Source organism: Neodiprion pinetum, chromosome 3 (assembly GCF_021155775.2).
Source record: "Neodiprion pinetum isolate iyNeoPine1 chromosome 3, iyNeoPine1.2, whole genome shotgun sequence".
In the NCBI taxonomy this organism is placed as follows: domain Eukaryota; kingdom Metazoa; phylum Arthropoda; class Insecta; order Hymenoptera; family Diprionidae; genus Neodiprion; species Neodiprion pinetum.
In genome coordinates, this window is record NC_060234.1 from 20893748 (window position 1) to 20918876 (window position 25129).

The 25129-nt window shown below is 37.7% G+C and overlaps 1 protein-coding gene across 1 annotated transcript in view; it reads left to right on the forward strand.

Annotated features, from left to right (window-relative positions):
- The window catches only part of LOC124214303 (ras-specific guanine nucleotide-releasing factor 1), a 111175-nt gene extending 86487 nt beyond the window's left edge, over nucleotides 1-24688 (forward strand). The window contains exons 12-26 of the mRNA XM_069134425.1: nucleotides 3834-4088; nucleotides 5258-5427; nucleotides 5527-5909; nucleotides 6831-6943; nucleotides 7873-7989; nucleotides 9500-9715; nucleotides 10850-11032; nucleotides 11782-12074; nucleotides 12392-12531; nucleotides 13878-13898; nucleotides 16752-17148; nucleotides 17468-17565; nucleotides 17638-17920; nucleotides 18140-18337; nucleotides 18516-24688. Coding sequence (XP_068990526.1) covers nucleotides 3834-4088; nucleotides 5258-5427; nucleotides 5527-5909; nucleotides 6831-6943; nucleotides 7873-7989; nucleotides 9500-9715; nucleotides 10850-11032; nucleotides 11782-12074; nucleotides 12392-12531; nucleotides 13878-13898; nucleotides 16752-17148; nucleotides 17468-17565; nucleotides 17638-17920; nucleotides 18140-18337; nucleotides 18516-18737 — 3089 coding nt within the window. The 3' untranslated portion in view covers nucleotides 18738-24688. The remainder of the gene's footprint in view (nucleotides 1-3833; nucleotides 4089-5257; nucleotides 5428-5526; nucleotides 5910-6830; nucleotides 6944-7872; nucleotides 7990-9499; nucleotides 9716-10849; nucleotides 11033-11781; nucleotides 12075-12391; nucleotides 12532-13877; nucleotides 13899-16751; nucleotides 17149-17467; nucleotides 17566-17637; nucleotides 17921-18139; nucleotides 18338-18515) is intronic.
- Nucleotides 24689-25129: the final 441 nt, after the last annotated feature.

The following is a 25129-nucleotide window of genomic DNA, read 5'->3' on the forward strand; positions in this document are numbered from 1 at the left end:
CTAGATTTAAAGAGCTCTTGTATGTATGAAGAGAATTTTATGATATGCTGGTTTTACTGCCACGTAGTCCGCTACTTTTTTTAAAGCACCCACAAATACGTTAAAGTTGGGACTTTTATGGGGTGTAACCCCCTCCGCAACGTTATACTTCGATCGAAATAGACCCAATCGACGAGCGAAATTGGGTTCAAGTCTCGAAAATTAGCGAGGTCTTATGCGGAACATTTACAACTTCAATGATTCGGTGCTAGATTTGATACATTGACGATTCAGAAATTATACATAGAAAGATGATAAAAAGGTGTCGAAGTAATGTTTCCATATACGCGGGAAAATTCTGATACCCAGTTGTACATATCAATCGAAATTGGGAAAGTAAAAATATATGCATGTGATTCGTAAAGTAATATCGAAGTTTTTTTCCACTGTAAAGTTTTGGAACTTGAAATGACGTTATTGCACAGTCACACAAATCTGGTTGTTGCATTAAATGAGATATAAAAGACGCAGCACATTCTGCTATAGGGCCATTTAGCGTTTTACGACTCGCCAAAGTACCGTATCAAGCATTTTTAGAGCAGTTAAATTATTAACAAGCAAGTGAAAGTTCTGGGGAAAATCAGAAAATTTTAAATACCAAGATCCCTGTCCAGAATGATAAAATTCGTCGTCCGAATTTCTAGTCCAGAGATGTACTTAGGTCTCAATTTTCTCCAAGCAACGATCATGCTCCAAAAACTTGAATGGGAATTTTAAATAAACGAAGCTTTTTTAAACAGTGAGAACTCAAGCGTTTACAAAAGAAAGTAAGCAGTCGTCGAAATAGACTATCTGAGGAATGAAAACTTAAAAATTTTGATTTTCGTGCAATTATGTTTTACTGTGTTATTCTTCATAGAAATCTAAGCGACTCGTGTTCTTGTTTTATCGGCGGGAAAACGATTTAAACGAGTGAAATCAACCCTTATACAAATCTACATACAGCATCCCTAGTGTTAGTTAAAATATAAGCAATAGTTTTCTAGTAATATATAATTAGTAACTTTCCACCCCTATAATTTTTCACCATTCAACCCCATCGTAATCGGATAAAATGCATTTTTCCTTATTCACCATGAGAATTGTCCTCCAATTGGTTTTATTCAAATATCTCACCTGGAAGCATGCGAAACTGCGAAACTACCACTGGGCGTGCGCAAATTTGGGGGTTGATTTCACCCCTTCAAACGGTTTTACCGCCGATAAAAAAAAAAAATACGTGCTGCTCAGATTTCGATGAAGAATAACTTATTCTGAAATGAACGAAATCGGGGGGAGACACCTTAACACCTTAATACCTTTCCTTGTAAGACTGTCGTAAATCCCAATCATCTGAAAATATGAATAAAGGGCTTTAAAGTAATCTAAAAAGATTGCAATAGATTGAGTTTATTGCACGAAGTAGAATAACTGCAAATCATTTTCCTCGACGATGTTCAAATTCAGATTTGATTGTATTTTATGTTGTAAAATATTTCGTACATCTAACGGCGATCTATAGAAAAATTCGGAAGAACAATGGTTACTATACTGCTCAAAGATTCATTAGGCATGTAGCAGTTTCGTAAGGAAAAAATAGTACAATCAAGGTTGAAAAAGTATAACTAAAGTTGTTTGAGTTGAACTTTGTTGGGCAAATATTTCCTGTTCATGTCGAAACATATTGAAACATTGAATTCAATAGAAAAAGTTCAATTGTTTGTCATTTTCAGAAAAATTTGTAAATTTGAAAATGGATACTTACGACTTTCGTGAAATATACTTTCATTAAGAAGTTAGTTTATTTTTCGTTAAAGCCTGCATAATAATTTTGCATGCAACGTCTTTATTATTAGGTCAAGTCTTACGAAAAATAGTCGTCGGACTTGAATTAAGGTAGGCCGTATGTCATTGAAATCTGTCGAAGAATTATATTTTGATCTAATAACTCCAAGTAGCGATAAATAATAAAAGTTTCTTAATCGGAATTCTTGTTTTTCAAATTTTTCTCTACGTTAAGGAGTATCTGTTTTCAATCATATTGAGCTAGATTGACCTTGGTCGCAGCTTTTGTACTTCATTTCACCGTATTTTCGACATTAATTTGTCTTGACTACAACTTCGACGAATCCTTCAGGCACTAGCAAAAGGATTTGGTTGAAAAAAACATATCGATTTTCCAAATATTGTTTTACGTGAGTAATAGACGGACAAAGCCGGATTTTTACACGAAGTTAATACAAAGTTTTCTAAAGTTTGATTTTTTTTTATTAAACAATATTTACAAGACTTATTGTTAATACTAAAAAGATATTCGGTCACGGTGTGTATCAACGACTTGAATCGAATCTCAAAATCTATTCGTCCGATTGACTTGAAATTTGGCCATATCTTTGATTATAACATGTTCAATAAAATGACCGGCTGCTATAAAAAGAAAAAAAGATTGTAATTGGGAAAATGATCACTCGGCGAAAGAAAACTTCGATTTTTATCGTTTGTTATTAACAAATGAATCCACATTTTTTATAATCATTCGGCTTTTGCCCAATCAAATTTCTTCATTCGAAGCGTTATAAATGCCTTGACCCTCAGAACGAGGTCAATGTAACAAAGAACGTTGCACCCTGACGTTCAACCTCCGAAGTCCACCCCCAACTTCGCCGAAGGCGTCGCGATATCGAAGCGACGTACCGGAGGTGGAGAATTCTGTTTTAGCAACAGTCGGTAACCGTTTTTCAATTTCGTACAACTCGAAGGCGGGACAAAAGTGCGTTTGCGCAAATCTCGCTGTGCCTCGTTCAAATCGATGGTGTTTCTCGCAGGCGCACTCGACTCGCCATCCGCGTCGGCGCCGCGGGTTCGTTTCCTCTTGGACGCGTGATCGCGCGTCACATGGCTTCCATGCAAACGTCAGGCGCCTATCTGCCCTTGAAAAAAACTCGCATCGTGCCAAGTTTCGGGGTTTTAATTTTTGGCCGAAATTTACCCCGGCCGATCGTATCCCTTGATTTGAAAACTGGTAACTTCGAATCGGCGCGCGGTTGAGTCGTTTTACGGCGAACTTCAAACGTCTGGGTTCGAACCGAGCGTCTGGGTGGCTGGCGGACAAAAACAACGCCTTGACTTAGTTGCCATTTTGATACTTAATCATTATCGTGATATGTACGTTACATTGTGATATCGCCGGGAGTGTGTTTTTCACCTCGGGTCAACACCGAGGAGACCTCGTTTATTTAGCGTTTCGAAAAAGGACCATACCGTCACGTTCTTCACAGTGCTTTGAATAGCAACATACTGGGACCAAATACCGAAGGACCACTTATGGTTCGCGGGATCAACTTCCAAGCCGTTGTGGTCAGGCCAAATTGAACACCGTTTTTAACAGTGGGTTTGAATCACATTCCCTCAGGATTTGTCACTATTTGAGACTAGAGCATCGTCCTCCACTCCACGAAACCTTGACTATGGACTCTTTAAAATCATTTCTAGTCCCGATGAAGCTAATTAATTGGCGGCACTGACGCCATATTTTTGCCAGTCTACCCCGTCGGTAGACTTGATCCACTGCATTTAACAACCGCTCCGGTGACCCTGATCGTAAGAACGCGAAAGAACGTATGCAATTTGCATTTTGTATGGTGACGAAGATTCGAAGTACCAATTTGTGGCCTTCCAACACGCGAAACCAACATTACTTTAGATTTCTCGCTTCACTCGTGGCTCGCAGATATTGTGGTTTACCGTTTTCTCTGTTTGTCAACAAACTGACTGGAATGAGTCCGGGTTTCTAATCGTGAGTCGGCGTCTTGCAGGCTCCCTAGTCCAGATACTGGGCGAGAAGCCACGTGGGGCACGGAGCAGGCTGAGCACGACCTTCGGAGGGAATTGGGGTGGCGGCGACAAGGAGGCTCTCAGACAGTGTTTCCTGTTCTCGAATCACCTGATCCTCACCACGCGCCAGTCCAGCGGCGGACGTCTTCATCTCGTACCTGAAGTCGGCAAGATTCCACTTGCCGATGCTCTTCTAATAGAGGACCCGAGCGACCAGGGTGTCGTCGACGATGACGGTGAGCTGACATGACAGAAATCCTGCTCTTGAAGGTGCTCTGAATGTCTTTCAAAACTCTTTCGTATTTGTGATATTTTCATTACTCTAGACCAACCTTGAGGGAAAAGAATTTTGGTTTATTGTAGTTTTCAGAAGCAGATTGGAATGATGTTTTAATGTATGATGATCCGTTTTTGAAGTAATCAAAACACTATCGTCTAACGTGATTAGAGAATAGTACCAAATAATTGAGGCAAGGTGGTCACCTTGCACGTTTGATTTTTGAGGGAAATATACTAGTATAAGATGCCTCAATAACTAGGTGACTTTTGAGAGTTGATAACTCAACAATCCATTATTCTATTTGATTGAGGTTCGTTTTATTCAAAAGAATTAATTAGAGGTTTGGATGTCGATATACATTGCTGTGCTCATGACATCTCGAAAATAATTCAGATTCACTTGAAATTTGGAAACAACATTCTTGGATAGTTTATCCTCTTTCCCATGATCCATTTTTTTTTTCCTACTAAATGGTGATTGTTTGAAGCTGAAATTTGACTTTTGGTTCAAAATTCATTCAACTAACCAGGTGGTCAACCTATCGAGGTGTCGTGGCAGAGAGGGTAAATTATCCAAGAATAGTATTGCCAAATTTGAAGAAAATTGTTTTCGACATTTTCGAGAAAACGTGGGCACCGTTATTAAACATGTCTTCGAGTAAAATCGTTGACGTCATGGTAGAAAAGAATGCTTCTGTTAATTTATTCTAATGAAAAAATATACAAGTGAAGCTGAATTTAAATTTTTTTTAGTCAAATAAGTCCCAATCGAATTGAACAATTGGTTGTGAAGATATAAATTTCCAAAAGTTACCAAATTTTTCAGCCGTTTACTCGTATTTCATCCGCTTATAAGGTTGATAATTTCAATGAAAATATTCCAAAAAATTTTTGAATCTATAAATAATAAAGCCCTGAAACTCAAATTTCTTCAAGTATTTCATTATATTGAAAAAAAAATCCTAAAAATAGGTGTGATTTTAGACTGTCCAAGCTGTAACCCCTCCCTTAATACCTATCGCAAAGTTTGCAAGCTCAAGACTGTGAGCACCGTTATTTCATTACCTATTGGCCACTGTTCTCCGAACTTTCGAACGATTCGCATAACGTTCATTTTCCGAAACAGAGTCGTCGGTGTGTTCGATCTCGAGCCTGTCCAGTGGCATCAGTGAGAGTAGCTGCAGTGGCAGCGGAAGCGGTAGCTCACAGCTCCAAACTCGAGACTTCAAGATCATTCTGGACGTAAAATCCGGTGGACCGGAGGTTTCGGTTCACTTGATAGCGCCTACTATGCAGGTAAGGTTTGAATTGCCGCTGGTCCCGATGGATTGAATTCCATCGACGATTCCCTCTGAAACGACTAACGCCGCTGCCTTGCTTTCTTCACCATTTCAGGAAAAGGCCGCCTGGATAACGGACATCAGCCAATGCATGGATAACGTCCATTTCAATGACCTTCTCCACGGTTCGTTGTCGGACACAAGTTCCGTCACGATGCCGCAGTCGATACGGAACGACCCGAAGCTCTTCAAGGACGACGTTGACATCCGGTTCAGTCGTACCCTCAACTCCTGCAAGGTTCCTCAGATACGTTACGCCACTCCGGAACGTCTTCTGCAACGACTAACCGACCTCAGATTCCTCAGCATTGATTTCCTCAACACCTTCCTCCTCACCTATCGCGTCTTCACCGACGGCGTCACTGTTCTCGAGGCCCTGAAGAAGGTCTTCTACAACAGCGAGCCGCCCGAATGTCAGATTGGAACCGGATCCGTCATGTAAGTTCCTACCTTCAATTCTTTATGCTTGATCCTTCGAGGCAAATGATCTTTTATCTCCTGTAAAATCTGAACAATATTCGAACAGTTGAATTTCAATTCCTCTTCCAAGCAATGATGCGGTCCTGATATTTCAAGAAATCGCTTTAGATTTTTTTATTGGCGTTCTTGAAATTTTTCGAGATCAGGAATCGCGAATAGTTTTTTAATCCATCAACGAAAACGGATCAATTTAAATGATGATTTTTCTTCACGAATGTGTCCCAATTTCCCGAAAACCATTTCCGAAAGGTTTTTCGATTGGTCGATTACAAATTTCGAAAAGAATGAATTCTCAATATTTTCAAAATTCTAAATGACAGGCTTAACGACTGATTAAAATTACCAGAAGTAGGCAACTATTCGTAAAAATTGGCTTTTAGAGATATTTGGGTTAATTTAATCGTCAAAAGTTATTAAAAGACGTGGAATTGTATATAAGACAGTGAATTCAACACGGGGATTCAAAATTGTGAAAAATTGGTATGTTTTCATGAAAATCTATTGACGGAGGGTCTTTTTTGCTCTCCACTTTCGACTAATCAGGAAAATGGTGGATTCGAAGTCGAAGATACTATCAGGCAACTTGTGAATCGTTTCTGGAAAATAATTATCTTCCAATGTACGAATAAATATCCGAAACGCAAAGAGTTTAGGAAATCATGTGCAAATGCAAAAGCAACCAGCACTGCTCGGCGACTTTGTTGCAACGTTGTAAATGATTCTTTTTATCAATGTTTTAAACCTTTCACGTAAAATATCGATACTTGAATATTTAAACGTAAAAAACCGTGAAAATTTCGACGCGATCATTTTACTTTCGATCGTTGTTTTAAGAATAGAAGTCCATGTTCCAAATAAGAAACTTTTGCCTTATTCCAGGTCCCTGGATGTCCTGGGCAGCACTTCGGGAGACTCGCCTCTTCAGCCTCTCGACGAACGTCGACGAAACAGCGTCAGTCCAAGACGCACAAGCGGTGCAAGCTCAGTATCCGGTAAGATAATCTCGTGTGGCTCGGTGACTGATCTCTGTACCTCGGGTAAATCGTTTCATTTTGCGAAATGCGCGTTATTGACGCTTTTGCGTAAAGACCGAATTACAGATACATTCTCGCATGGTGGCCAGAGGCTGAAGAACATCTGCCAGTATATAAATTCTCTGTAATGGAAGCCAGGAACATACTGATTGGATGTCTGATCTGAGTGCTTGTCACAATTAATCCATTTATAGCACGTATAAGTTACGTGAGGAATTCTGAAAGTATTCGTCTCTGGATTTTACAAAAAGTTGTTTTGACTGTTCATCACCTATGTTGATGTTAGAAAGTTATTGGTTTTGGTTGAAAATCACTTTTTCTAAGTTTTCGGGCCTCTTATATCCGTAAAACAGGTTCTTAGAAAGATGTCCAGTCTGTCTGTTCCGTGATAATCCTGGAAAAAATCTGAAATTTACTGAACTCTGCACATCACAGGCATGAAAAATCTCCATAGCTATAGTTTTTATACAAAAACCTCGATCAACGTTATGCCGCCACAAAACCATGTAACAGACATAGCGAAGTATCAGTGCATTGTCGGTTTTGATGAATTAATGAGTCAAATTGTAGAATTCGTACAGCAGTTAAAATTTCCAAACATTACAGACACCTTACAATTGAACTCGTACATTTGTCGATTAAAACAAGAACTTTTACACAGTTTTTACAACGATAGCAAAAAATTTTTTAAGGATTATTACATGATTAAAAGGATTATACACTTTTGGAATACCAGGCTTACAATTAAATTTTTTCGAGGAGAATGTCTTTCAGGTACCAATGGCCGCCATGCTCCGCAGCTCGATGAGTCCTGACGATTGTTTTATACCGTTTTCTTTTATGTCTCTCGAGTTTTGTGTAATTCCGCATCGTGTATACGTGTGTAGGGTACGGGTCTGAGGTGAGCGATAGCCAAGGGGCGCGGGGCCACATCCTCCACGATTCCAACCTAGGAGGCCTTAATTCCAACACAAAGGCCTACTGGCGGTCTGGCTACCGAAAGCGTGAGCTCCCTCTCATCGCCCTCATTTTGAATTTTTTTTTAGAAATTATGCATTATTATGTTCGTTTCGTATCGAACCACGTTAGTGCAATGTACCTATTCCGGCCACACAGGTTGACAAAATATACTCGTAAATTCTTTACAATCATCCGAAGAACGATTTGAACGTTTGGTAGATTTTTTGACGCAGGATTTAAATCATTTCAAGTGCGTCTTAATTGGTTCTTCATAATTGGAGTTTGAAATTACGAGACATGCATCCCAGTTTTGAAAATTATTCAGGAATAACGCAGATTACACAATTCCAACAAGGTTCAAGTCGCAAAAAATTCTGTTTTTGACTGTTTTTGAGAGACTATAACTATGGAGAATAAAAGAGGAATAATGTTTGTTTTAATCTTGAAATTTACGTTATGACTGGGGCCAAGATTTGAGGTTTATTTGAAATCGTTATTAAAATACTGGGTCCAATTACAGTCTATGAAACAATTCATAGATCGTATTTTTTTTCGGATTTCAAACTAAATTGCAAAGAAAAGTTAAAGCTTCAAGTAGTTCTCACGGTCGGATTCGGATGCGGTGGCTAAATTTTATTCAAGGATACCTGTGCTTGATTTTGGGATGATTTTTGGTTGTTGGCCTGTGTAATAATGATTTGCACGTGGTCCGAACGGCATCGCATTGTAAACAATCATACCATTTCGTCATGATCGCTACACCTCACCTCGGTCGTAGTCCCTTTCTAGTTTCCCTCGAAAACGCCGAAGGAGCATTTTCATTAAAGGATATTTATAGTTAATTTTGCATTCATCGGCGAGTTCGCGTGAACAGGATCAATAAATATCTAACCAAGGTTTCAGAAATTGCCCGTAACGAATTTTGCGATGAACTTATTTTAAACAAAGTGTTAAATTTTTTGGAATATCTGATATTTTCTCTGGTCATCAAGTGAATAAACGCTTGATTTAGAATAATATTCGTTGCAGAATCGAATGCTTGTGAAATTTGACAACTACTTGGTAGACTTTAGTAGACCGTAAGAAAGATCCCTTTTCCTCAAAATGAGAATGTTAAGAATCTTAATCTAAACGCAAAATTGAAAAAATTTCTTTGAACACGCAGGGTATTAATCACAATAAATTAATATCAAAAAAATGTACCAATCCTTCTCGAAATTTTAATTCCGTTTCTCGAGTACAATATTGCAAGGGCTGCGAGCGAATTTCGTCACATTATTCGTCAAATTGCATATATGGATATTCTCATGAATTACACCAAAGCAACCGCATACCCATAGCGGGAAGAACTATCGGCAGTGCGAAAAGTCGTTTCTAAAGTACGGGATGGCACTTTAAACTGAAACAGCTAAAATAGTTTCTAAAAGCCTTCAGCATTGCGGATAGTTTTTCTTTGCTGTGAGGGTGATTTCGTCTGATCATTTTTTTTTTTTCTTACGGACGTTCAGTCCGGCGGCAACTTGGCCGATCGTTACCTCAATTCTTACTGTCCAGTCGAAGACGACCAACACCTGGGACTCATCTCGGAAGCTCCACCGATAATCAGACGCAGTCCCACCCTGCAATCCCCCGGACCTTCGTCTGGCAGGCAATCCCCGGCAACCCCACGCAGGGTCAGCGTACGCGTGGATACCAATCCCGAAGACGACAGGAGTCACCTAACGATTCCGAAAGTCATCGCCGTCTCGTCCAGCGCAGAGACCCTGACAGGTTGGTGTTGTGAGAATATATTGATATTTAAAATTATTTTTAATTAACGAATAAACATCACGCATATTTCATAAAGTACGACGAACGGAGCACAAATCCTTTTCTATATCGATGTATAAAACACGAGCCGTTCTTAAGTTTAAAATTTATTCGTTCATCCATTCCATCATTCATTCATTCCGTGTGCAAATTCTTGAAAATGGTGTATATTGTTGAAATTGTAAGTAATTATCTTTCATCGGTGCACTTTACTCTTGGATTTCACTTGGTTTATTTTGTTTCTTCCGTTTAAATCGTCTCTCTCTGAGTTTGATATGTATTTTGGAGTTTTTAGTGTTTGAGTTTTAAATATCTATTTTTATGGTAACTTTGCTTTGATAAGACGTTCGCCGATCTTCGGTATCTCATGTTCGATCATGGGAGACGGGAACTTTTGTACCTCCTTCCTCCAAGAGACTCCTTGACCAAGAGCTCTGCTTCTTATGAATATATTCGAAATTGGTGAAGACACACACCACGTGTCCCGCACTCCATGGGTCAATTCTCATCTGCTCTGGTTGTGTTTATTTAGCGGGCGTATTCGAATTATTACAGTGTTGACAACGGAATTTGGTTTGGTGAAGAAGGAATGAAGTGGTTCTTTGACACATTAAAGATTGACCTTGCAGTTAAGAAAGTTCATTCTATTTGTGAAACATTTCAAGAATGCCCGTTACATTGTCTTTGGGATCAATGAGCCAACCATTTGAATCCAAAGTTAGGATAACAGAAAAAACGTTACGATTATAAAACCTTTTCTCAAATTATCGATATCTTGGTTTGTGTTATTCGAAATTGGTCAGATTCGTTTCAATATTACATGGTAGGAATGTTGTTTGATTCATGTCCACCATCATTGGCAGGAATAGTATTTTTCGAGAATTTTTAAAGTGGTTTCTTCTCTTATTCTAACTATCGAGTCATACGGTGTGAACCATTCATCATCGAGTACCCGAGGCATAATTGTCGGAACATTCTGTCGAGATATGAAATAAAAAATGTTCATCCCCATTTAATTCATGTTCGTTTCATTGATGTTCAAACTGTTCCCTGGTTTGTTCGCATTCAACATTGAACAATGATCGCACGTTTCAGACATCACGGTGATAAGCGCACCGTCCTCCCCGAGCAACCTTAGTTCCGTTACTCTTGTGGGATCAACGGGGTCAGGATCTGGTTCAGGTTCGGACCCAAGTTCCCACGAGGGTGGAATGTACTCTCGGGGAGTGTCAGAGGAGACGGACACTCCGGTGGCATCGGAGTCATGCTCAAAAAATGGTGAGTGATTCGAATAATTACGATAGAATTGTGTCGTCACGACAATTTAAACGATGGTCGAGCAGTGAAAACAAGTGTTGAGTATACCCCAAAACGTAAAAATTCAAGGGACGCACAATTTATTCACTTCTCACCCAGTAATTTTGATTCGCAACTTTCGGAGCTTGAAACAAAATGAATGTTAAAGAAATGTTTTGAAATTAAATCTACCGGTCGAACTTTACAGCAATGATTTCGAGTTATGACACGGAAATGGTTTTGAATTCTTCGACAGATGAATTCGTTGTACATACAGTAACTAGAAAAATTCAGTAATACAAGTATCGTTGAAAAAACTGTTTGAATATTGTTGGAATTGCGAAAAACGAGGTACGCGCAACCATTTTGCGCTATTGTCGATCTTTTTTTGGTTCTTGCAACGCAAAATCAGTTTTTTCGGTTTACTCTACTTTTTTAATTAAACAAGGCTTTAACATCAATTTATCGTTGCACAAGCGTTAAATTTTCTCAACAGTTACAAGAAAATATAGTAACGGTGATCCTAATGAGAAAGAATAGTAACGGATACTAAACTTTCCGGTAACAGCTGGTAACTAATTTTTATTTTGTACCTAGAACTATATTTTTCGATTGTGGTAAAAAATGAACATAGTTGAGGACCGAGCGGTAACCGGGACTAAAAATTTCTCTCAGTGTACTAATTGACGTTCTGGGAATGTACAAAATATTGAAATCCGTCAATTTCACAGAGGTACAATTCACCTACGACGATCCTCCGCCACCGTCGCCGAAATCATCAATGCGGTCCGAGTGTCCCTCAAAATCCCCAAAGTCTCCGAGAGGCAGACGGTTCTGCTTGGAAAAAGACGACTCAAACTGGACTGACGAAGAGTCGACCCCTCCGGCTGATCTTTATCAACACCACTGTCAGCATAACAATCATCACAATCATCACAGTCATCACTACTCGGAACACCGGGCGTCGATCGCCTCCGCACCTCCGGCTTCGATGCGGAGTGGATCTATTTCGACGATTACAGGGGCGAGTTTGACATTTGTTGCTCATTTGTTATTTCAATTTGCATCGTACTGTTCTTATTGGATGTTCATATCGATTTTCAATTCGAATCCTAGTCCTTTCAGATTTTAAAATTTTCTTTTTTTGTGTTGATAATTATGAGGTCATCAAAATCAAATGTATCATGAAATCATCATATCAATCAAAATACTCGCAATATATTCTAGATTTCGAGAAAATACTCGGAAGAACGGTTTCGATCTATTCGTTTGATTTTGCCTTATCACTTTCGAGAGGTTGATTAGTTAATCTTATCTCGTTGTTCCTAAATCTGCTTTCAGAATTATCTCATGGGGAGGCGATCGATACAGGATAACGAAATGGGCTCGGGATCCCAGAGGCCGAGTTTCCAGCACGACAGTCAGCAGATTTCGAGCAAGGCGGGAGTTGTGATTACTAGTTTTCGGAAGAGCCAACGAAGGTTGGTCGCATTGTCTCCTATCAGCTCTTTATCCTCTCGGGAATATTTGCAGAAGAATTTGAACCAAAAATAAGAGGATACATTATCGCAATCGTCATGTTTCCTCGGTAAATTCTAATGTCATTTGGTTCTTGTGAGGTGATCGGAAACACAGATTCGCGTTAAAAAAAAAAAAATATCGCCGTTACCGCCGTAAAGAATTGCGATCGTTTGAGGAAAGCTTTGACCGAATATTGCGATTTTCGAGTATACCTTATGACGACAAAAACGTGACTAACGCTTTTGCTTTAGTAGAGCAGGCCGGATAAACACGAACACAATTAGGGACTGTCTGTTCAGTTACAAGATTTAACGCTGATATTTTGCTATGCAGTTTTAATTATCGAAACAGAATTTTGGAAGTTAATACGTCTAAATCTGAGTAAAGTTGAACGAAGAACACCGCGAAGATGAATGTTTTAGATCTGCGCTTGTTTGTTGAAAGTGAAAATTTTTCAGGAACGTTACAAGGCGGGTTTTATTCGTGAACTTAAACAGTGCTGAAATGTATAATAGTTTAGTTTTTGAATATATGTTCCTTTTTTTGCGCGACATTTGTTAAACTGCCATCAGCAAATTCTAAATATTCCATTTTATTTACTAGGATAATTCGAAAACTATAACGATCAGCATAAAAAAAAAAAATACCACGCAGGAGTTTTGAAATCGTGATCGTGCCTACTCGACTTATACTGCTTGAAAATAGACCGCAGTTTACAAAGTGACTATTCGCATTGCAATACATATAACATACATCCATACGCGGTGGAATAAAAGAAAATTTTGCCAGTTTTTAACTCGCTACTAAATGTTGAATGTCGTAAAGAGTTGACCCACCTGTCGAGCATGGATGATTTGTGTCCGTTGTTTAAAATTCTATACTACCTATCATTATATATCTCTACACTGCCGTCTTTATATATTCGCATATTATTATATACTGTATTATTATTACGATAACGATTATTATCACTACTATTATTGTTATACTGTTACATACACGTACAGAATCACCATCGTAGCTTTTTGTTGGCTTATTTACGAGTTCTTGCGTTTTCTCTGTGGCAGAAGATGTATAAGAAACCGTTATTCTTCCGAGGCTTAGTGCCTCAAGTGCATCACGCATATTGTGACATAAGTGTGCAAAATTTTGGTGAACGTGTGAATTATTTTTCTTCTTCTAAATTTATAACAACTAACCGCAATCCGGTAAATACCATTAACCGATACCGATATATACGAATGATTTTCGATGTTCTTTACTATTAAACTGTATATTCGTGTGTTGTGTTTTGCGTCATTCATAGCATTGGACACGAACCTTTGTGGTAAGTAATCTCATTCGAAATGTCATTAATACTATTTTCATCTCGCACGTTTGTAACTCTGCATGATTACGGACCCTGGACTTCTTCTGCAGTATGTATTCAATGTCAAGATCGTTAAGCCTACTCAACCACGCGTAAGCGTACAGCATTAACGAAGGTTGGATTCAATCGAAACGATAATTTTCTGCGGTAAAGATATTGAGTGAAAAAATGCACCCCTTAAACGATACGATGAAGTCATTAGAAATTGATGGGTATTCGAGTTGTTTCCACGCCGAGGAAAAATTCATTCGACAAGACTCAAATCGATCAATCTCAGCTTCACGTTCTGAACCCTGATTCTACTTTTTTTTCATTCCCGTATAATTTTCCACTGAGCTGTACGCTTGGCGCGTTCCGAAGATGATATCCTCCAAATAGCGAAGCATCTCTGCCTCATCGTCGCGATTTTTGCACGAGCTGAGAATGACGCCTGTCTGTATTATCGCATCGTCGTGATGGAGATAGACTAGAATTACGGAAACAGCATATGGGGAATATGATTAAGAAATTAGATATTTATGGGAACCTGAATCAATTGATAAAAATAACGAGAATGTCAGCATTTTTGAAAACGATCGCATATGTTTGATAGAAGAATTGATCGATGAAAATTGTAGAGATATAATCGTGAACTAAATTGTATACAAATAAATGGTACGTATGTGGTAGCGAACGTAGAGGATGCAACTTATGCTAGTATATAGATTAGGGTGGTTCTTACTCGCCCGATGATCTAATTTTTATGGTGCCAACCCCTTATTTGTTTCTAAATAAAAAAAAAACAAAAATTTTGAACAAAATATAAATGTCCTATGTAACTTCATTTTTACTATCCACTGTAACGACGCGAAGTTTTCAATTTAAAATAGACGTGATTTTTTATCCTCTGCTGTTATTATTTTACTAAAACATCTAATCTTTGACGAAATAAATTAATTTTATATGGAATTGACGAGGATTGATAGTACTTTCAACGGGAAAATACATAAAAATGCATTGGCCATTCTAAGACAATTTTATTATCCTTATTTCAATATTTTCCTTTGTTTTAATTGAGAATGGTGAGAAAAAAGCGAGATATCAGTCATATCTGACGCTTATTACGTATTCAGGTTATCCAGAAATATAATATGAAGAATTTTAGGTTTCAACGAAGTCACCAAAAAGATATTTAGGTAACAATCATCCGCTTTTAATTTGAAAAAAGTGAAATATTCAATTAAGCTGGGTAAAAATGCCTTAGGACGGACAATACATGTTTTCTTTTTTTCCCCCTTGAAAGTACCCTGTAAATTATACACAAAATTAATTTTTTTCGTCAAAGATTAAATGTTTCAGTAAAATAATAACATTAGAACACATGAAAATCACGTGTATTTTCAATGGAAAACTTCCCGTAGTTACAGCGGATAGTAAAGATCAAGTTAGAACAATCGTATTCACTTCGTAATTTTCGTTTTTTTATTCAGAAACAAATGAGGGGCGGTATAATTGAAATTCCGACATCGGTCAAATGAGAACCACCCTAATATAGCTAGATTGATAAATAAATAGATAGTATCAGTATTTTGGGTGTTATTCGCAATGTAGGTTGATTTTTACTGAAAAACTTATTCGAAATATCCTGCATTCGAATCTTCAAAACGGTTTTCTTTAATCGTTCACTTCCAAAAGTCCAGTTATATAAACTCCGGTGAAAGTTTCCTCCAACAAAAAAAAAAAAAAAGAAAATAATCCAGTACAAAATATCTGTTGGAGATTTAAAAAGAGAAACTTATAAATATACGATTGACATTCATTATTTCTGAGATATTGAATAATTTTTTTGCTTAGTTTAACAGTTTTGAATCATTTCGATAAACGTTAACCTGTGCGGAAAAAATATCAGATATCTCTGCTGGAATCTTTATTTCAACGTTTAGTAATTCTTTGATTTTTTCTGTCAGCACTTGACTTGCCGAAGAGTCTAACTTTGCAAGAATATTTTTTACAGACGATTTGCTTTCACCAAGTTTCAATTGAAATAAAAGAAACAAACTAGTTAATTCATTGTATAAAGAAAATTAACATTTCTTCAACATTTTGAAACACAGAGATTCACATCTTTCGTGCAGTTTTTTCGCATCCCCCAGGCTTCCAGTTTACAATTGTTTAATTTCAATCATTTTTTAATCTGCAGTTCTTGAGACCGAAACATCTTTAAACGTATCAAATTGGGTCAGAAGTTCGTTTTTAGTCAGTGATTAAAACGGACGCACGATGTGTCCAAGTGACATGATCAAGGTGACCCTGGTTCACTGGTCACTGAGGGTTTGAAACAAAGTAGCCTTTCGATAATAGCCTACTTTTGGGGCTGTAAAGTTGGTTACCGCTGATCTGGCTTATAATAAATTCCTTCATAACGAGGATCGGAAAAATAACAAGCTCGAAAACAACGAGCAGGCTAATATCGATGTATATGTATATATTATTATTATTATTATTATTGTTGAATAATTGATCCAAGGTCAAATAGTCTGGTTATTAGAATGATACGTTATAGAACCCGACCCATAAACGCTTGCGGTTTTAGTGTTACCATGCTTGCTTGGTCGCTGGGCTCGTTTATTGGATGAAGAATGACGATAAGCCTGGTACATCTTGGAAAGAATGAAGTAGCTACCTATATCGAATAAGTTGAAAGAACGAGCAAACGGAAGAACAAGAGTAGATAAACAACTAATCGAACAAGTATATAAAATCGTCGAAAGATGAAGACCCCTCACCTCAACCGTATTAACTCACCCATCAATCAATGATCTTGCATAACAGGAGCAGCACTTCAACGGCAGCCGCGGCTTTCGCGATCGCTACTTCAGCATCAAGCAACCCACCTGATAAGGCGCCGGGACGCTGTAGCGTCGGTGACGTAAGCGTCAGAAGCGGGTCCTGCCGTGAGACGAATAGACGCAAGGAGTCCGTCATGTCGACGGCGGCGACGATGCGCGTCCTCAACGTTCTCAGGCACTGGGTCTCCAAGCACGCCCAGGACTTCGAGCTCGACCAGCGACTGAAGGACCTGACCATCGAGTTCCTCGACGACATTACTTACAGCCCAAACCTTCTGCCCGCCGAGCACAAGGCTGCCAGTCAACTACTCAGGCTCATCACCAAGGAGGAACCCGAGAGCAGCAAAGTCAATTTGGAGAAGCTGCTCGCACCACCGAAGGTGCGTGAATTTGGATGGATTAAGACGTGCCTGTTTCGTTCTGCGGCATGCTTTGCTGGGTCCTAAATATCTCACAAACAGCTCAAGCGAGTTACATCTAATTTAGTTCAGCATTCTTGGCTAGTTTATTCTCTCTACTACTATCCCCATTCCATTTAATGATCAGATTTTTTCGTTCATTTGAATAAAAATGTTGTACATTGGCTTGAAATCAGAGAGGTCTGATTACAATCCTGGATGGACTTATCTACAGAGAAAATGATGTTTCTTAGCCACTTGGCAGGTTTTTTTCCTCTTAATTTCTGCTTTCTGTTTTCAGAGACCAAGTGAAGAGAGTATCGAGACCCTGTCGGCGCTGGAAATAGCCGAACAGATGACGTACCTGGACCATCAGATCTTTGTCGCGATTGCAAGCGAGTAAGCATCGAGTCAAAAGTACATTCGAAAAAACGAATAACCTGGTTCCTAATCAACGAACAATCGTTGCAGGGAATTCTTGGGCCAGGCTTGGATGAAGACTGACAAAGCGACGCGGGCACCGCACATCATCCTGATGACCAGACGGTTCAACAAATTTTCCCAGCTCGTCGTGTCCGAGATCATTCGGCGGTCCAGCATGGCCTCCAGGGTTGCGGCCATCGAGAAATGGGCCGCTGTTGCCGGCATTAGCAGGGTACTTCACAATTACAATGGAGTCCTTCAGATATGCGCAGCGTTCACCAACAGCAGTGTTTATAGGCTCAAAAAGACCTGGGAGAAGGTCTCAAAGACGGTAAGGCGAGAAAATTTCTGGTCACCGAGCAAAGCGAGCTTGAGACACCTTTTGATAACATTTTCAAATCCTGACTTTGAATGAACGATGCAACAAAATAACGATATGTTTGAATCGTACCAAGCTTGAACGAGTCTGTCTCAGTCCCGTCACGAATCACAACCATTGTTCAACGAATTTCTTCCATTGAATTTCCGTGAGCCCTGCACCAATTTTCAGACGAAGCAAAACATCGAGCGACTTCAGGCCATCGTCTCTTCGGATGGCCGGTTCAGAAACCTCCGAGACGCCTTGCATCGTTGCGATCCACCCTGCATCCCTTACTTGGGCCTTTACTTGACAGATCTGTCCTTCATCGAGGAGGGAACGCCGAACTTCACCGAAGACGGTCTTCTGAATTTCTCGAAGATGCGAATGGTGGGTAAACAGAGGTCAAATATCGGGCATTCCATGCCAACTTAACCAACGATTGAACTTTATGCCGTTGTTCTATTCTACGACAATGATATGAAGCGATGCACGGTATACTTTCTTGGGTTCCAATTCGTCGCTGTTTCTGATGTGAATTACAAATTGGTCGAATACTTTTTCGCAGATCGCTCACGTTATCCGCGAGATACGACACTTCCAGCAGACGCCGTACAAGATCGAGGTGATCACGAAGGTGACCGACTACCTGTTGGACCCATCTCTGCTCCTCGAAGAGGAGGACATGTATCGAATGTCCCTTGAGATCGAGCCCCGCACCTCGAGGCTCAGCAGCTCCACTTTCGTCGGGCTCCCATCGTCTCTAAGCCAGACCCCGCCAAAGAATTAATTCGGCTTCAACCAGCCCTCGGCATTCCATTTTCTACTTACCTCTCGTTATCACTATTATCTGCTAATTCGTCCTGCACTTTTATCCTAGATTCAACGTGTCGACGGTTCTCGAAGTGGGAGAATCAGGAGCCACGATAGAAACAAGATATATTACAATGTAAAATGTATTTTCTCAGGGCGTGATCGGTCGATGATCGGATCTGTTTTTTTTTTTTTTCTTTCTTTTTGTTTTTATTTTATCCATTGCTGCAGGTTACTCTTCAGTAATTTTTTTTTTCAGCAGCTGAGAGTATCCTGATGAAAATTAGTTCAGTCAAATTCTCCGCAGGATATCTCGCAAAAGATTTATGAATTTCTCAACGGTATTATTAATCGAGTTATTCAGACAAGTATTTTCGCTTCTTCTGCCAATATTTGTGATAAAAATCTATAGTTTTTAATGTATTTTTTTTTCTGAATTCGTAACGAACGATTTGAGTGATTCAGAAATCTTGTGCGAGTTTCTCGTCGAAGCGTAATTTGGTCATAAAATTCTGAAAGTTTCCACCGTGATAAATAAATTGAATTTCTTTCGAGAAATAACCGAGTTCAGAATTTTTTTTAAGAGATGATCAAATGACGGGCAGTTCCACTTCGAGTGAGCGTACGACAATCATATACTAGATGTACATACATAGGTAAAGTAGGTACAATTTCTCGAGCATGATTTATAACCAGCTTGATCAGCCGTAAAATTAAACTTGGTTAAAACTGATTGGGAGATTCCCGTGAGACGTATTCTAACGCATTAAAATCAGGGCGTTGTTTTTCGTACAAAATAATTATTTTCCATAATTAATCGATTAATTGATTGTCTGTGATTTTCAATATACCTGTACTTACATGCGTATAACTTTTACTCGCTATACATTATAATATAAGATACAAATAATAAACAATAAAAATTTGCCGCGATCACTCGCGGTGGGATCAAAGATTTGAGAAGAGTTATTACGGAGCAAAAGCAAAGGGAACTACAGAAGACGCGGTTAGAATTCGTATTTTCAATTATGGTTAAAATTTATCGACGTGGGTATTCGCAGTAAATATGCCCGGTTTGTTCCAAGTAAACTTAAGTATAAATTGAAGGTAATCGTGTCAAGGGGATATCCAAAAATGCCTGATTATTATGTGGGGCACGTAAGATAATTCAAACGTTGAATTCGTAGCCATTAATTCAGGGGTAGAATTATAGAGACATTCTGCAAGGCGGAGAAATTTCACACTTTTTCCATCTATCATAGATATAGGGATTTGAATGTGAAAAAACAAAAACGTTATATGTAAAGACGACTTTAATTCTTAGTGTGAGTGTTGTTTAAACACTATTCCTAACAATTCGTATAATATCGGATTGAAGAATACTACAAAGCGTAAATATTTTCATCGCTTATCACTCAAACTTTGTTTAACTTGTTCGAAATTCAAGATTACTCCGACAATTGACCGTATTTCCCATCATTTTTAGTCAGAACGAATGCTGGATTGAAAAAAACAAATCAAAAAAAAAAAAAAAAGAAAAACGGGAAACAGTATTGAAGTTTTTTTCCGAATTATAAGGGTTGTTTCGAACAAGAGGAGAATGGCTATACAACTGTTACAGTTGGTAGTGATTCAACTCAGTGTCTTGAAATCGTTAGGAAATTTTAGAGAAGATTGCCGATAGAAAAATGTGAGAATATTCTGGTACATACAAGTTACGAGATTGGCCAGTCACTGCAATAAGACAAACCTTTATTAATTCAATAATATTTCAAACAGTGGACGATTTTTGAACAAGGTTCGATAATGATTATTTTCAATCTCTGCCAAGCTTGAAAATAAGATTAAAAATGATGGAAAAAATGCAGGGAAAGCGTGGTCTGTGTTTTCGATCTCTGTAGAACAGTTGTTTAAATGTAAACTTTCGGATTCAAATAAATTGATCATTGTAATTGGAAGGAATTTCTCCGTCGCAGAGTGAGAGCAACTATTATAGGTGTGTAATATCTCGTGATTTAACATATTTTCGATCGATAGATATTCGAAAATTATCTGTAATGAATGATACACATTTACGTCGTATACACTATGAAAAAAAATTTGGGGGGGTTACCTCATATATGTGCATCAGAGGAAAGTCCTTTGTTTGGGGTCGGAAATTTTTTTATCAGTGACACAGCTCAAATTTATTGCAAATATGAAAAAATACACGTTTTATTTGCTTAAAGCAAATTTCAAAGAAGTGGTTTCTTCATGCCATCGCGCCATCGTGTTCTGCAGAAGAGATTGATCAAAAATTGTGGAAAGAAAAAAATTTCAGTCGCAAATTGATTTTATTTTCGAATAAAAAATTTAAATTCTCACGATATTCTCATGGAATTTTTTTTCTACAGAAAGAAATGTTACTCATATCACAGTTATTTTTTTACGCTAGAATCAGTTTCTCCGATAGTGAATTGTTTTGCGTGAGTGAAAGTATCCAAGCTTTTCTTCAACGCGTTTTCATCGACAGAAGATCCTGAAACTTTGGATGTGTTTTTTTAAAATTATTTGCAATCAGTTTGGGATGCTTCAAGTTGAAGTTTTTTTTGGACACAAGATTAACGACCACCCTAATATACATACCGTTATAGGATATGATATGAATTATATTGCGCGTCTTGATAATATATATCGTGTTTGAATAATTTACGTGGTTTGCGTGGAGTGTAGACATAAGCATATATGTAGATTAAGCAGAGTGATTTCCTAACTACTGCACGTATCGCAGTTTGGTAAAATTTAATACGCACGTGCTACAATCCGAGAGCAGTTTTTTGCCAGGGTGACCAACCGTTACAAATTCAAAGGACAGTTCGTCGCGACGTACGTAACCTTAAAAATTTTGACAATTGTCGGTTATCAGCATAATTACCAGCGAAAGCTGAAAAATTTTCGAGTTTACGCTTATGACGGTTGGTCATCATGGCAAACAACTGCTCTCAGATTGCAGCGCATGCGTATTAAGCTATAGATGACGACGGAACATGCAGTCGTCAGGAATTTATTCTGTATCAAATTACTCAAAGTCGGAATATTTCCACTGGTTTTCAGTTAACAGTAGCTCAACTGACAGTATTATTACACGAGTTATATATACGAAGATATACGTATGAATATGCAGAGTTATTATCTAAGGACGGAATGGTCCGTCGTCTGCTGTGGTTGAATTCGCATGCGCTACAATCTGAGTGCAGTTGTTTACCAGGGTGACCAACCGTCATAAATTTAGACGATAGTTCACCGCGACGTATGTAACCTCAAAAATTTTGACACCTATCAGTATTGAACGCAACTGCTAGCGATAATTGTTAACATTTCTGAGATTATGTTCATGACTGTTGGTCGCCCTGGCAAATAACTGCTTTAGGATTGTAACGCATGTGCATTAAACTGTAGCAGATGACGGAACATTCTGTCGTTAGATATTCACTCTGTATATGGGTAATTCCATGCGAAATCGACCAACTTCCGATCCTCGTTATTTCCGATTGTGTTTAAAACTTTTTCTGTAATTTTCCTAACTCTGATACAGTACCCGGAATTGTTTCAGATTTTTTTATTCAACTGCTTAATTACTTACAAATATTTAAAGCAATTTTGACAAGGAACTTTTTTAAAATTCTTGAAACGTTCTCTGAAACTGTATTTTATATTTTAAACATTTCAAGACCGAGCTTGAATTCCCATTTCTCCCATTTTTTCCCATTTGTTTCTAACACTTTTAATCTTTTTGCTTAGCTGCAACATTGTTTGAACGGTCTGAAAATTTCCCAAAAAATTCTTGGAACTTTTATTTTTCACTTATTGTTAGAAATATTCTAGACATTTTTCAATATGGAGCGGTTTTTGTCTCTTTTTTGGCGCATTGAACTTTTCTCATCACCTTCATAATGAAACCGGTCTAGAAATGTTCTAACTGAAAAATAAAAGTTTTGAGAATTTCCAGAGAATTTTCAAACCGTTCAAACAACGTTTTAGTTGATCAAGAAATTGAATGTGCTAAAAAAAATTAACAAGGAATCAGTCCATCACGGGCCCAGTCTTGAGATATTTGGAAAGGAAAATACAGTTTTTGCAAATTTTTTGATAATTTTAAATAAGGTCCTTTTCAAAGTCACTCTCAGTACTTATAAATAATCAATCGGTTCATTAAAAAATCCGAAAAAATTCAAGGTATTGTTTCAGATTTGTGAAAATTGCTGAAATTATTTTGAACAAAATCAAAAATGATGAGGGTCAGATGTTGGTAGGGTTTCGCATTGAATTCCCTACATATACAGATACATATATAAAACAAATAGAAATATACATATATATATATATATATACATATATGTGTGTATATACAAGTGTATATTTATCCGGAAATATATACGTAGTGTATGTATATATACATAACATACTGAAGTTATAACAATAAGACTAATCGAATAAAAAACAAAAAAAAAACTAAAAAAAAAAGCGGAGATTGTGTTTGACAATCGATTATGTGTACGGCTTGACAAAGACGGCGTACACGTAGAAAAATCTCCTCACTCTAGTCACTCTTTCGCGAATGCTATTGCAGAAGAAAAAAAAAAGAATTAAGAATAAACGAAACAAAAACAACCATACACAAAAACACATATTGTATTAAAAAGAAGTAACGATCAAAAGAAATTAAGGAATTTGAAACTGTCATCGCGAAGCAAATATGGCTTCTACTAGAATTTATAATTGCATTATTCGCACCTGTTCAAATAATAATTGAAAACCGTATAATCTAGTTGGACTGCGATGACCGTTATTAAAACATATCAAATTTTGTCTGACAATTCGACACATATATAGATAAATAATATTCAAATTACTGACGGTGTGTAACATGTTTGAAAAAAAAAAGTATATTTATATATTATACATATATGGTATACATGGACATAAGTACGTTTTAATGTATATATTTACGAATGTCGTACCCATGCAGTTACGGCTAACATAACGTGTGTAAATGAAATTATATCTTAAGATGATAATATAAATTCCTAAATTCGCCACAAATCTTACATTATACATACATTATGCAAGCATAAATATCTATGTATATTTCATTGCTGGTATCGTCTGCTGTTTGTACATCTTATAATTAGTTTTCTTCAATTACGATGATCAATTTAACAGCTGATGAATCAGGAATATGTAAGATATTAGATACGGCTTTAGTACGGCCTGCCTTCATCTTGTCTTCGATCCTTCATGCAACAGCAAAGAATTGACGACAGTTGGCAGCAGTGATTATGAAACGGAGTGAAGAAATGAAAACACAGTGATTACAATATCCTCGACGAGTTCTTTACGTTGGCACGGCAGAATCAGACTGCAGCGCCACCGCTTGTCGGTTACAGAACAGGTTTCAGGCTCAATATTTGTAAATGTAATGTACTCTATAACTGTCGAATCTAACCAAAAAATACAAAATTCGATTACACGTGTATGAAACAGAGAAAACATTTTAATAATCTAAGTCAAAAATAAAAAATTTGTAAGTCATGGGTTATGTTATGTTTACAATGATTCGGATAGTTTCGCGGCCGGCCGGCGGTGGCGCTGCGGACTGATTATGCATTGCCAACTTAACCGACTCGTAGAAATAATTAGACGTCTCAGAATCACTGCGGCCGAGTGTATCCGTAACGAATTCGCGTTCTTAGAGGTGAGGAGCTAGTTTACGTTCAAACGGCAGACAGATGGAATCTGTAATCACAGCTAGACGAAAGAGAAAACCAAAGAATATTTTCCTAAACTTGTCTTTTCTTAAATAAGAATGTAAAAAATAGAAAAAAAAAACAAAAACAAGACAAAGAAATACGTAATCAAATGAATTTGTACAATTGCGTAATACGTTATGCATCCAGCAGTAGGCCGTACTATATTTTACTGTCTAAAAATAACTGAGGAGATTTTTGAGATAGGTAATCGAAACTGTTGCGGGTCAATGGAATGGAGTTGGTGTACAATTTGAAAATATAAAAAGTTGATTTCACAATTTGTGCAAGAATTAGTGAACTCAATAGTAATTTGCAATTTTTAAAAGGGTTCACGCATAACAGAGATGAAAAATCAAAGCCTGTTTTCCGTGTTCATTCGATTGAATTTTATGAAAACAATGTTTTCTGAATAACGAGAGAGAAAGAAAAAATGAAATGGACAACTGCAAATACAATTATACCGAAAGTTTAAGTACTGATAACTTTTCGGAAATCAAATTGAAACAAGGAGACAATGATCTAATTGCTCTGGAATTATTGCTCATCTGGCTTAGCAATTTAAATTTTGTTGACTGCAGTT